Source organism: Limulus polyphemus, unplaced genomic scaffold (genome assembly GCF_000517525.1).
Source record: "Limulus polyphemus unplaced genomic scaffold, Limulus_polyphemus-2.1.2 Scaffold383, whole genome shotgun sequence".
Lineage (NCBI taxonomy): Eukaryota > Metazoa > Arthropoda > Merostomata > Xiphosura > Limulidae > Limulus > Limulus polyphemus.
Window position 1 is genome coordinate 285,756 of NW_013665993.1, and position 13,145 is coordinate 298,900.

The 13,145-nt window shown below is 32.8% G+C and overlaps 1 protein-coding gene across 1 annotated transcript; it reads left to right on the forward strand.

The window, feature by feature from the left end:
- The first annotated feature begins 10,994 nt into the window (after positions 1–10,994).
- On the forward strand, positions 10,995–12,746 carry LOC106457868 (frizzled-5-like). Its single transcript, XM_022383920.1, has one exon. It carries the CDS (start codon positions 10,995–10,997, stop codon positions 12,744–12,746), a length of 1,752 nt encoding a protein of 583 aa, XP_022239628.1.
- Positions 12,747–13,145: the final 399 nt, after the last annotated feature.

The following is a 13,145-nucleotide window of genomic DNA, read 5'->3' on the forward strand; positions in this document are numbered from 1 at the left end:
ATATATATATATATATATATACAGTAAAAGTGTATGTAAGTTTGTTTGTCCGCTAACTCCTTGAACACTATTTGACCAATGTTCACTAAACTTGGAGTGGTGATTTCTACGGTCCCCAGAAGAAACACGATGGGGTCACAATTCCCACCACGTTTCCTACAAAAAAGTGCACATTTGATTTTACCAAAAAACTTGCAACATGTAGTCTATTTCTGTATTTTTCTATAATATTCTAACACCGTGGGAAGTTCTTCTGTAAAAGAAATATTCAAAGCTTATGAAACTTTATTGTGACAGAACCATTTTTCTAGGTTAATTTTGTTAATGATCAAATATCTCTCTCTTTTTTCAATGTGAGGCTGATTGTGCGGCTTACTTTACTGTGGTGTTTTCAGGTTTGTGTTTAAAATATAATTATGATAAAGAAGCACATCAATAGAGCTTCCACCCCTAAAGTGGGAGTGTAAAATTGTTTAAAATATCCGTTAATATTTTTGAAAATAGAGGATGGTTATCATTTCACAGTTTGGCAAATAATTCCATGCACTGGATAATTCGTGGTGAACAAAAAAAAAGTTATTGCAAAACATTTCTTTGCATATAGATTAATGTTTCAGGAAAATGCGTTTAACACTATTTTAAGGGCAACGGATTTTTTTTTCATCAATATGCTATGTATATAAAAACTGAGTCGGAGAGATTGTTATTTGTAAGAAATAATCAGAAGAAATTGTAGGCAGAAAACTACATTCATCTAATAGATGCTGTGAGAGAAGATGGAAATGCCAGAAATGTTAGGTAGCTGGTAATTTTTACTTTTAAGTTTTTAAAGAAGGCCCCAGATGTGTGCATGAAGCGCACAAGCTACCATGAGTTATGTTAGGAAGTATGAACACCCTGACCTGTTTATAACATTTGCCTGCGATCCAAATTAGACGAAACTGACAAGAGAACTAATAAATAACCCAAATGTCAAACCTCCATGATCTAATTGCACGTGTCTTTCGAATAAATGTTGCGAAACGTATGGGATTTTCAAAAAAAAAAAAGCATGGAATCTTTGGTAACACACACAATGTGACATGTGCACTACTGAATGGCAAAAAAGAGGACTTCCACATACACACATTCTAATTTGGCTTAAAGAAAAAATCCGACCCAATCAAATTGATATAATTTCTGCAGAGCTACCAAATATTAGTGAATACATCATTTTGTTTGAAATTGTGAAAATTCATATGATTCATGGTCCATATGGTTCATTAAACAAATTTCCCCATGCATGAAGGAAGGAAAATGTAGCAAAAGATTTCCAAAGGCTTTCCTCAAAGAGACACAAACGGAATATTGATGGATATCCACATTACAGAAGAAGAAAGCCAGGTGAATGAAAACAAAGTACTCTTTTGAAGAAAGTGAATAATAGATGGATTTTACCTTATAACCCTTACCTCTCCAGAATTTTCATTGCTCACATCAATATTGAATCATGCACCTCTGTGAATATGTCAGTAAGGGTTCAGATATATCTGTCTTTGGTATATGAAGAATATTTGAAATTGCAATACATGTGCGTCATCCGACAGTTGTGAATTTACAAGTCCACTTAGAAAATGGTTAGAGTATTCTTTAATGATGAAAATGTATTATAGAAAACTGAACAACCACCTAGAATTACACTTACTGCCTTTCTGAACTATGCTCTATTAATGAATTTGCTAAACAAAAACATTGTTGTATTTAGAAGTAACATCCTATTACAAACAAAGAAACAAAAATTTGAAAAAGAAGAACACAATGTTCTAATGTGGAAAGCCACCCATATATATCAAATCTAGTCCTGCATTAGGAAGAGTTTATACAGTACATCCAATTAATGTCATGTGCATTTGTTTGATACTATTATTGCACACACTTCCTGGTCCTACATCCTTTGAAGATTTGAAACGAGTCAATGGTGAATTATGTAAGTGTTTCAGAGCTTCTTGTAATTTAAGGGGTTTGTTGGAAGATGATAGTCACTGGAACAGTAAACTTGAAGAAGCAGCTGCCACAAATTCACCAAATAAATTGAGAGATTTATTTGCAGTGAGGTCACAAAATCGTAGAAAAACTATGTCCGAAGACATTCTTTACAGAATGCAAAGAGCTCCTCCAGACATAGATCTCCAGTACTCCGAAGTATTTAATGAAGCCTTAATCATCTTTGAAGATAAAGTTTTACAACTTGGTGGAAGATTGCTCCAAGATTTTGGCCTACCATTACCAGTTAGGACTGAAATAAACAGCACTACTGTGGATTACATCAGGAAAAATAGCATACAATAAATTTGTTACTAACAAAAAAGAAAAACTGACAGAAGATCAAGATTTTGCTCATAAACATATCTTTAACAATGTTCAAAATGATAAAGATGGTGTAATATTTTTTGATGCTCCAGGTGGAAGAGGCAAAACATTTGTCAGAAACTTAGATCACAAAAACAAATTGCAGCAACATTGATTGAAGGAAGAAGGACAGCTCATTCAGCTTCAAGCTACTTCTTAATTTATCTCGTGTTGTACAGGCTGTATGTGATATAAAGAAAGGGACAGCAAAGGCAAGAGTGTTGACATAGTGTAAAATGATATGGGATGAATGCATAATGGCTCACAAAAATACATGTGAAGGTTTAGACAGAACACCGAGAGATATCAGAGAAAGGGATATTATTTGGTGATGTTGCATTATTACTATCGGTGACTATCCCTATCATTGTAAGAGGTACAAGAGCTGACAAAGTACATGTATAAAATCATCTTGTATATGGAGGCATGTTAAAAAATTCACCTTACATACAAACATGCTAGTGCATTTAAATGGTAACAGTGAAGCTGGTGAATTTTCAAAACTTCTTAATTTTGGCTGGAACACTGTCAATTGATCTTTAGGCGAGTTCCTGTCCTTTTTTGCAATAACTGATCATTGATGTCATGGACACTATGATTTCAAGATGCAAGAATTGCTCTTTTACATAACCATTCATAATTTATAACAACTTTTCCTTTAGCTCCTCTGCATCTTTAGTTAAATTATGACATTTGTCTTGAACAATAATATAGTTGTTTGATTGATTGATTGGAATATTTTCATCGTAACGTACCCTTCTGTAACGTACCCAACTGAATTCCTAAATTTTCTTGAACCAGCAGGGATACCAGCACACATTTTGAAATTAAAGGTTAATTCACCAATAATGTTGTTGAGAAATCTTGATCCCTCAAAATGATGTATTGTCACAATATTAGTTGCTAATACTTTACTGTTACATGTTATTGAAGCAACAATTACAATTAGTCATACCAAAGGAGATGTTTTCATTGCAAGAATTCCTTTGCTACCAAGTGATTACTCTTTTGAATTTAGAAGGCTCAAATTCCCAATTACAATTTGATTTGCAATGTCAATTAATAAGGCACTCGGTCAATGTTTAAAGGTTGCTGGATTGTTCCTAAAGCAGCCTTGCTTTTCAGAGTGTCAATTCTATGTAGGATGTTCGAGGGTTGGATCTCATCAAAACCTGTTTATATTGTCAAAAGGAGAAACAGCCAATGTAGGATATCAGTCAGCTTTAATTTAGATTGTGTAATTTTTGTTTTGAAAATCAAAGATTTAGATAAAAATTAAAATGTTATGAAAATCGTATTTAGATAAATGTTTTGAAAAGAAATTTCTTTGTTTTTAAATTCCTATTTCAAGTAATTTGGACACATGTGTATGGAACGGGTAATTCATCTAGTATATAATACGCACTAATCACTATATATCAAGTAGGCGATAGCACTGCCTATGTAGGGATGGCTCGAATTATTAATCGAAATGGTATTTTAAATATCTCCTCAATAGGTCGTCAGAATCTTACAATACTATACGGTGTTTCCTTTTATTTGCATATCTATGTAATGACGGAGTCACAAGTTCTGGGAATGTCTGTAAATATCACAGTAAAAAGTTTGAATCTCTTGTTCTTCTTTCTTTTTATCACACGATAACTCAGAAACCAAAACAATGGTGTCAACCAATTTCACTGAGGTGACATAATTTCAAACGGAGTATCCGCTTTTATATATAAGTATTATTAATAATTAGTGGTAATTAAAAAAAATCCCAATTCTAGTGTAAACAATGTTGTCATTACCCCTTGAGGTTAGCTTTTCCACAGAAATATGTTGTTCCTTCAAAAAGCTTAAATTCAGGGTGAAACAGGAATTACCAGCCAATAATTAATAAACAATAAATATTACACTTAGAACCTCCTTGTATTTAGAACTTTTTTTTATAAATAAAACCTCTCTATGTCGACTGAAACATTGCATTAAACAAAAAGAAAAAAAAACAGGCAACAATTAACATAGAGCAATATATATAACTATTCAATTACAATTGAGTTTAATTTATTCTATTCTTTTCTTTAATATTCTACTACACTGTGTGCCTGTGCTACTATGTAGGGATGATGCAAATGCCATCCCTGCTGTCTTGTTTGTATTGTTTTAGAAGGATTGATATTAGCCATCACTGAATGTACTTCCTTTTTTGAAAAGTTTTTCCTTTACTTTTGAATATACATAAATTAAGATTACAGTATGTTATTAAATTTATAGTGAATTGTGTTATATTAAGCAGGAAAAAAAATCAAACTGCAACACATTATTGTAATTCTCTTTATGACGTTTAGCAACAACACACCTTTCTTCAGATATTTAGGCTTTAAAATGTGTCATAGCCAGTATTTTGTGCTAAGTATAGTTTATTCAAATCTACTTCTCAGTCTCTCTCACGCGGCGTTGTTATCCGTTTATTGCTAATCCATTTAGCCAACAACGAGCTGTTCACTTCAGAGTCTTCTTTGACATTACCATGACAAACCTGAAGCAGAAAAGCTGTTTTTTTTGTGTTTTGTATTTCTATATTAAACAATCCACAATTCCTAATTATATACTGGATAGTTTCACTGTAATCTCACCAAGTGAAATATTAGTATTTCTTTTCATATATGCTAATAATACGTCTAGCTAATCTATATGGTTTAATGGATGAAAGCGCTATGATCATTAGACCAACGGTTTTCAAATTATGCTTTCAAGGAACATAGTAGTCTTATGCCAGTTCGACGAGTATCGATAATCTGGTAAACCTGGGAATGCGATATTATATTAACATTAGCGACGTTTCGGATGAATAAGATTGCTGCAAGAACAATTTGGACACCTTGATGTTGCCATGGTAACCAAGGTTATCTCAACAAAGCAAGTCACTTCGTAAATCGAAAACAACAAAAAAAAAAATTCTCATCTGTGACTGTATCTACCCTTAAAATAAGAATATGCTAGACCAAACAAAGCCGATTGGTTGTGTACGATAGCAAGAAGAGATGGATTAATTTCCAACGTTGCCAGCAGACGTTACCATTGATTTTTTGGTCTGCTGTCGTATACACCTTTTCAGTCTTATACTGTAGAGCCAAATCAGCGTTGGCAAGTACTTCTCTGAAGAAAACATCGTTTTATCAATGTAAAATACTGACACGCGTGCAACAGATTTGTACTTATATCCAACCTGAAGTCATTCCACTGGTAAGTGTTACGCTAACTTTTAATAATTTATTCTGTCTGCACAAGTAGGAAATATGTTACGTCTTCAAATAAATACTGCTTTGAAAGTATCTTACTTTTACGAATACTGGACTATGCATGTGTACATTAGAAAACGAACGTAAACATTCGTGTAGTTTGTTGAGAATAAGAAAAAGGTTGGATCTTATAGAACTGAACTGATGATGTTTATTTGGCAAGTAATTTAGACAATAATTCTAACAAAGCTATACAACTTATCAGTTTCAACAATGTAAATACATTATGTTTAAATCGATATTTAAAACCAATATTACGTGCATCAGTGAGTAACAATAAATATTGTCTGTGAATAGTGATAAGCCTTATGACAATTAAGAAGTAATAATTGTTCGTTTGGATGACTAAGCTAAGAATTAGATACAAACGTCTTAACTGTTGTTTATGTTTGTCTTTTGTTTTTTAAGTTAAGCACAAAGCTACGCAATGGGCTATCTGTGCTCTGCCCACCACGGGTATCGAAACCCGGATTCTAGCGTTGTAAGTCCGCAGACATACCGCTGTGCTACTGGGGGGCAACTGTTGTTTAAATGATGTAATTTATATAAAAAGCTGATTTACAACACGAGTGTTATAAAAACATTCATTCGGTTTGTTTAAAGTGTATACGTGAAATACTTAACATTCTATTTCGCGTTTGTGACTTAAAGGTAATTAAAAAACAAACACTCGCAAATCTGCTGATATTTAAACAAAAAACGTTTTCACTGATATTGAAAAGCAGGTGATGTTGAAATGATGGGTTGTTTTTCCTCACCCTAAAAATCTATATTCCCAGTGGTGCTTTTCACTTTAATTAGTGTTGAGTTCTCACCAACGCAGCCTTCTTAAATACATAGATCAGAGCTAAAAAGCAACCTAGTTATGAGTTTAGGTAATTAAATATACTGTTATCAGGTTATTATAAACATCAGAATCCATTGTTTCGTCAGCTGGATAAGCTCCACTGGTAAAGAGTGATACGTATATAAGCCATACACATGACGAATCTGGATTTATGCAACGGCCCATTGCAAAGGCAGTTTTCTGTAATATCTCAAGAAACAGTGAAATAAATTAAAAAACGTATATATATATATATATATATTTGTATTTACTTACGTACCCGAGTTGTCTATGTTTTTGTGGCGAAACAAGAAGTTAGAAAAACCTGGACCTCGAATTTAAATATTAATTATTTGACACGCGACACTCACAAAACACGTAGCTTGAAGTAACATTTCAAAATAACTTGTAACAATATTGCACTACTGAACATGCGCAAAATACGTCACTACATCAACACAGAATGACTTGTGGGAATGAAGTACGAAGTTAGTCATAAATGGGAAACACAAAACACGATTTCTGCTTTATGGCAAACGAGATGGAGACGTTTGAGGATGCTATTCTACAAGTAAAAACAAAATGTTAGGTACGACCTATAAGATAGGAGAATCAGTTGGAAGTACTTCAGTGTCTGTATGTTAAAACACTATAATATCCAATCTTGTTCTAATTTTATCATTGTTTGACTGTTGGAGTACGAAATAAAAATACAACACTATTATATTCAATCTTGTTCTAATTTTATTATTGTTTTTACTGTACGAGTACGAAATAAAAATACAACACTATTATATCCAATCTTGTTCTAATTTTATCATTGTTTTTACTGTAGGAGTACGAAATAAAAATACAACACTATTATATCCAATCTTGTTCTAATTTTATCATTGTTTTTACTGTAGGAGTATGAAATGAAAACACAACACTGTGTTATATCCAATCTTGTTCTACTTTTATAAATGTTTTTAGATGTTTGCTATTTTTTTAATTGTCTGATATTAAGTGAGAATCAGATTTCAGGTAATTATAATAATGATTTATTAGAAAAGAAGTAGAAACAGAAAGCTGAAGATGCTTATTAGATAGATAGTCACTTTTCTTTCGATACATAAACATTTCGAACTTGCTGTATGTTTCTGCATTTCACTGATTAAAACACTGTTCTCAGTTCTTGCACATTAAAATAATAAAAACACATTGGAAAAACAGGAACAAACGCACGGAGATAAAGAAAAATTATACGTTTAAAGTGAAGCTTAAAGTTCGAAAACAACAAATGGTTTTAAAACCAGGTATTAATTTATCATTATCTTGTTTTGAAATTCACATTTTGCCGAGTTTTTTTCACAGCTGAAAACAAACAGAAGTTAATATTTAGATTCTGTGAAATAAGGCAGTGTATATTAGACATTTCGTGCGATAATATACACATTTTGTGTGAAATTAAAACCCGTTTATTAATTTTCTCTGAAATATTACAGTGAAAATAAAATAATATTTCGTTTTAAAAATGGACGTTTTGGATTTTGTACTTTTAAGTTGAAAAGAAAAGTAATCTTTAAATATTAAAAACAATTTTTTATGACTTCAGGAAATTATTTTTTCCCAACTCTTTAAGGTAATCAAGCTATAACAACTATAATTGTTTCATTAACGTTTTAAAATCATTGTTATATAAGTGTTATACACTTGTTAATACAGGTAACACCATTCTTATCTCACTATGTAGTGTATTTTAACACTTATTAATAAAAACAGTAAATTAAAAACAGGAGAATGTAAACATACTTTTGTACAACAACATATTAAAAGCTAATCAAAGTTTTTAAAAATGGTCTAATGTTAGATCGTAGAATAATACATTTCATTTATTAATATTATTAAGTACGGTTAAGTCTATCCCTAAAGAAACTAAAGCAAAAACGTATACACGTTACAGTGTTAATTTATCTCTTTATCGAATTTACGCAGTACTTAATAAAAGTTTAACTAATGTTAGGCCTAAGAAAGTGACTTAAAGACTTCGGTGTCTGTCATTAGAATTATTTTGTATTATTCTAGAAATCCTAAATTTGAAAGAAATACTGTTGCAATAAAGATACTAGTATATAACAATGTGTCAACCACACTATACCTGAGATATTCAGTGCCGACCGGGTATTTGAATTGATATCAGGGCTCATCAGGACAGGGTTTGGGTATGTCGGACGTATTGGTTCTATATTATCACTATTTGTTTAAGTAATTGTAAAAAAAATAAAATAAAACAAACTCAAGTTTCTTAGATCGTATTTCAGTGTTTGCAATCCTCCTGTACATCATATACATATATAATTGCATCTTTTATTCTACTTTTTATAGATCAAATCTGTTAGTAAGTATATCTTGATTTATTTTATTACCTACGTAAAATATTAAACAAATTAAACAGATACTTGTGCAAACCCTCTATTGTCATCTTTGACACAATAGCTTGTAGTATAATATTTAGCCATTTTAAGATCTTTTACTTAGCCAGTGCATTCGTACCAGATTTTAGTGTTGTAAACGTTTACTGTTTTTCAGATCTAGAGTTTTTTGTTCTATCTGTTTTCAAGTTTTAACCTTTAATAATAATTATAAAACATTACGCTTTGATCATTTCACGTACGTACAACCCACACACGAGACTCCAGAGGAAAGTAACATTTCAAACGGCCTTGAAAATTAAAGAATCAAATGGAAACATAAGCCTTTAATTTTTTCTTCTCATACATGATATAAAAAGTGTTGAAATTTAAAAAATAAACGATCATAACGATGTATGTAAGAATGCTAACATTTGTGAGAATACATTTAGTTTAATAAATCCTAACAATTTAACCTCTTTAATGTATAAAACGCAAATTTTTGGTGGCTTCAACGAACTGATACAATCCGGGAACTGATTTTGATGACAAAAATAAAATCGCTCAATAAGTATGTTACATTGACAAATTAAATGCTTTCCTAAGTAAGCTATTCACTTAATTCATAAAGACAGTAAATCTACGGATTTACGACGTTAAAATTCGGGGCTCGATTCCCCGCGGTGGACGTAGCAGACATCCCATTATGACTTTGCTATAAAAAACAAACAAACAAAGATTTGGTATATGCCCCCCAGTAGCACAGCGGTATGTCTGTGGACTCACAACGCTAGAATCCGGATTTCGATACCCGTTGTGGGTAGAGCACAGATAGCCCTTGTGTAGCTTTGTGCTTAACTTCAAACAAACAAAATTTTGGTATGTGAATTAAGAAATATAATTCATTTATTATGCATAATTACACAATTCTCAACTCCATGCACAGGATATTTTAGTTTCTAACAATCCTACCATATTCTACTACTGGTTCATAGTTTAAGAATTCACTGAGAAAAGACGATTCCAATAGAAATTCAATATTTTTATTATATTTAAGGGCAATAACGTTGTCTTCTTCTTCATGTTACAATTATTATAAAGTACTACATGTTTGTTTTGTATATTTTCGCTGCCAATATATTGACTGTAATCATACATTGTCTGATATAATAAATCAGTTGTGAATTCCTCAGGATTTTCTACGATTTATTCTCAAGAGTTTGACATTTCAAACTTTTTTCTCTTCACTTTTGCCTTACTCAGTAACATATTATTTTTATTTTCCAAAATTTGATTTTACATCATTCCAAATAAAAACTTATGCAAAAAAAAATCAATGATCTTCCAGCTCCGTTCTATGTAGAATGGAGTGCTGCTGACCTCTGCTAATATTTAAAATCATGGAACACTTTCAGCTGGTAAATGAGAATTAATCCAGTTTTAATCATAAATATATCTTACTCCGATACTTGTGCATAACATACTTCCAGAAAACAATTAACGTCGTATTAGATATAAGCTTACACCTATAGAGATTAGTTTTAAAATTACAGTGTAAACAATAATTTAGTTTAATTAAGTAAGTAAACTATTATAATAATAATAATAGTAAATATAGACTGTGAAGTAAACACAAATTCCAAAAAATATTCTATTGTGTTTAATTAACAATATTTTGTTTTGAACAATATAGTATAATTTTTGTTATAATACATTCCACAATGTCAAATAAATAATACATGTTAATAAGCTTGTCGTTTCTATTAGGTTTACTTCGTGAAAACCCGTACTTAAGGAATGCAGTTGTTTACACCATGAGGTTCTACTTGAGTTTATTTCACATACAGAAGAATTGAAGAAACCCGAGCTTCTTTATTCGATGTTTCTGGGGATCACTGAAAGAAACGTTGCAAAATTATTTCCAACACATTAAATAACAATATACAGTTTCAATTGTTGATTTCTGATTATTGTAAACTTCTGATATTCATGTGCTCACATTGAACCAATAGCTGCCCAGACGAGCTTAAACAATTGTGTAATGGATTATTATACGTAATATCAATAATGTTAAATATCCAATGTAAAACCCACCTGAAAAACGGCATGATAATTTACAAGCTATTAAACCTTGTTATATTGGTGTGCGTGGATGCTTCAACGATCACTAGATTACCAAATCAGTGTGAGGAAATTTCTATTCCTATGTGTAAGGACATTGGTTACAATGCAACATCCATGCCTAACCCGTTTTATCATACCACTCAAGAGGAAGCAGGATTTGAGGTTCATCAGTTTTGGCCGTTGGTTGAGATCCAATGTTCTGATGATCTACGGTTTTTTCTATGCTCCTTGTACACACCTATCTGCATGCCAGATTATCAAGGTTCTATTCCAGCATGTCGTTCTGTTTGCGAGAGAGCGCGGCTCGGATGTGCTCCCCTCCTGAGGCAGTATGGATTTGCGTGGCCTGAGAGAATGAACTGTGAAAGTTTTCCTGAATATGGAGATCCAGGTCATCTATGTATGGATGAGCTAGAGGGGGCTGAGTTTCAAGATCCAACATTCAATATCAATGAGCAAAACCCTTCTCAAAATGATAAAGGTATAATAGAGAGTGAAATACATCCCAAAAGGGGACACACATATGTTAACGACAGGGCTCAATCTAAGAAGTCTGACTCAGTGCTGAAACATAATCCATCTTTAACTATTGATTCTGTTTGTGGCTGTCAGTGTCGATATCCCATGGTTACTTTCCAGATGGAACGAGATTACTACAATAAAGTTGAAGGTGGCGCTATCCTTGATTGTGCTGTGCCGTGTCACGGCTTATTTAATGCAGAAAATCAGCATCTATTTGCAACCATGTGGCTCAGTATATGGGCAGTTTTGTGTTGTGTATCCACTACAATAACTGTAACAACATTTATGATTGACATGAAACGGTTTCGATATCCGGAACGACCTATTATCTTCCTATCAGGATGTTACCTTATGGTTTCTATAGGTTATTTGATCAGAATCGGAATGGGACACGAAGCTGTGGCATGCGATGGGTCTATTGTTAGATATCAGAATTCAGAAAGATCTGCTCCTTGCACAATAGTATTTCTACTTATTTACTTCTTTGGAATGGCCAGCTCCCTCTGGTGGGTAATGTTGGCCTTAACATGGTTACTGGCTGCTGGAATGAAATGGGGGAATGAAGCTATTGCTGATTACTCTCTTTATTTTCACTTGGGAGCTTGGGCGATTCCTGCTGTGAAGACAATAATAATACTGGCTATAGATGGAATAGATGGTGATCCAGTAGCTGGAATATGCTACGTCGGAAACCAAAACGTTCTTCTTTTGAGAGGATTCGTTCTAATTCCATTGTGTGTTTACCTTCTTCTGGGAACTTCTTTCCTTTTAGGCGGATACGTGGAGCTCTTCAGGATCAGAGGCGTTATTAGGCAGCAAGCAACAGAGAGTGTCGATAAATTAGAAAAGCTGATGATCCGAATTGGTGTGTTTTCTGTTTTGTACACTGTGCCCGCTACCTCCGTCATCGGTTGCTACGTTTACGAGCATGTCTCCAGAGATGTGTGGGAACGGGAACATAAATGCCATTGTAGTGCTCCTGATGTTAGGCCAGATTACTCCGTCTTCATGCTAAAGTATTTTATGTTTCTTGTTGTTGGCATAACATCGGGGTTTTGGATCTGGTCCAGAAAAACCATAGATTCTTGGAAAAGATTTTTGATCAAACTGTGCAGCTTAAGGACTCATGCAAATGAAAAAGCTAAAGTGATTCACAATCAGCCATTTCCATCAACTTCCAACATAAAGCAGTCGTCATTGGTGCACATTTGAAGAAGACTTGTCATCGTATATAAAACGAGATGCTTTAGTAATGACATTTTACAATTCCGGGTTAAGATGTTGAAGAATTTTCTTTGATAGTGTAATGAACAGTTATATTTAACACACGTTTTGCAACACATTTAAAGCAAGCATACCTAAAAGCTTGCAATACATTAACTGTGGCAAGCATGTATTCGTATTTCAGTTCCACCATTCTATTGTAAAACGTGTTATCCGTTTTCTTAAGCTATTGTGTCTTGTCATTACAAGATTTATTCTTGTATAGTGTTGAGACAAGACTTGTCTGAAAATAAACACAGATCTGTATTGGACCTATTGTACTAAATCGTGAAATGTTTTACACGTACCAGCCTCAATTCACTTTTGAGAAAATATACAACATTATAT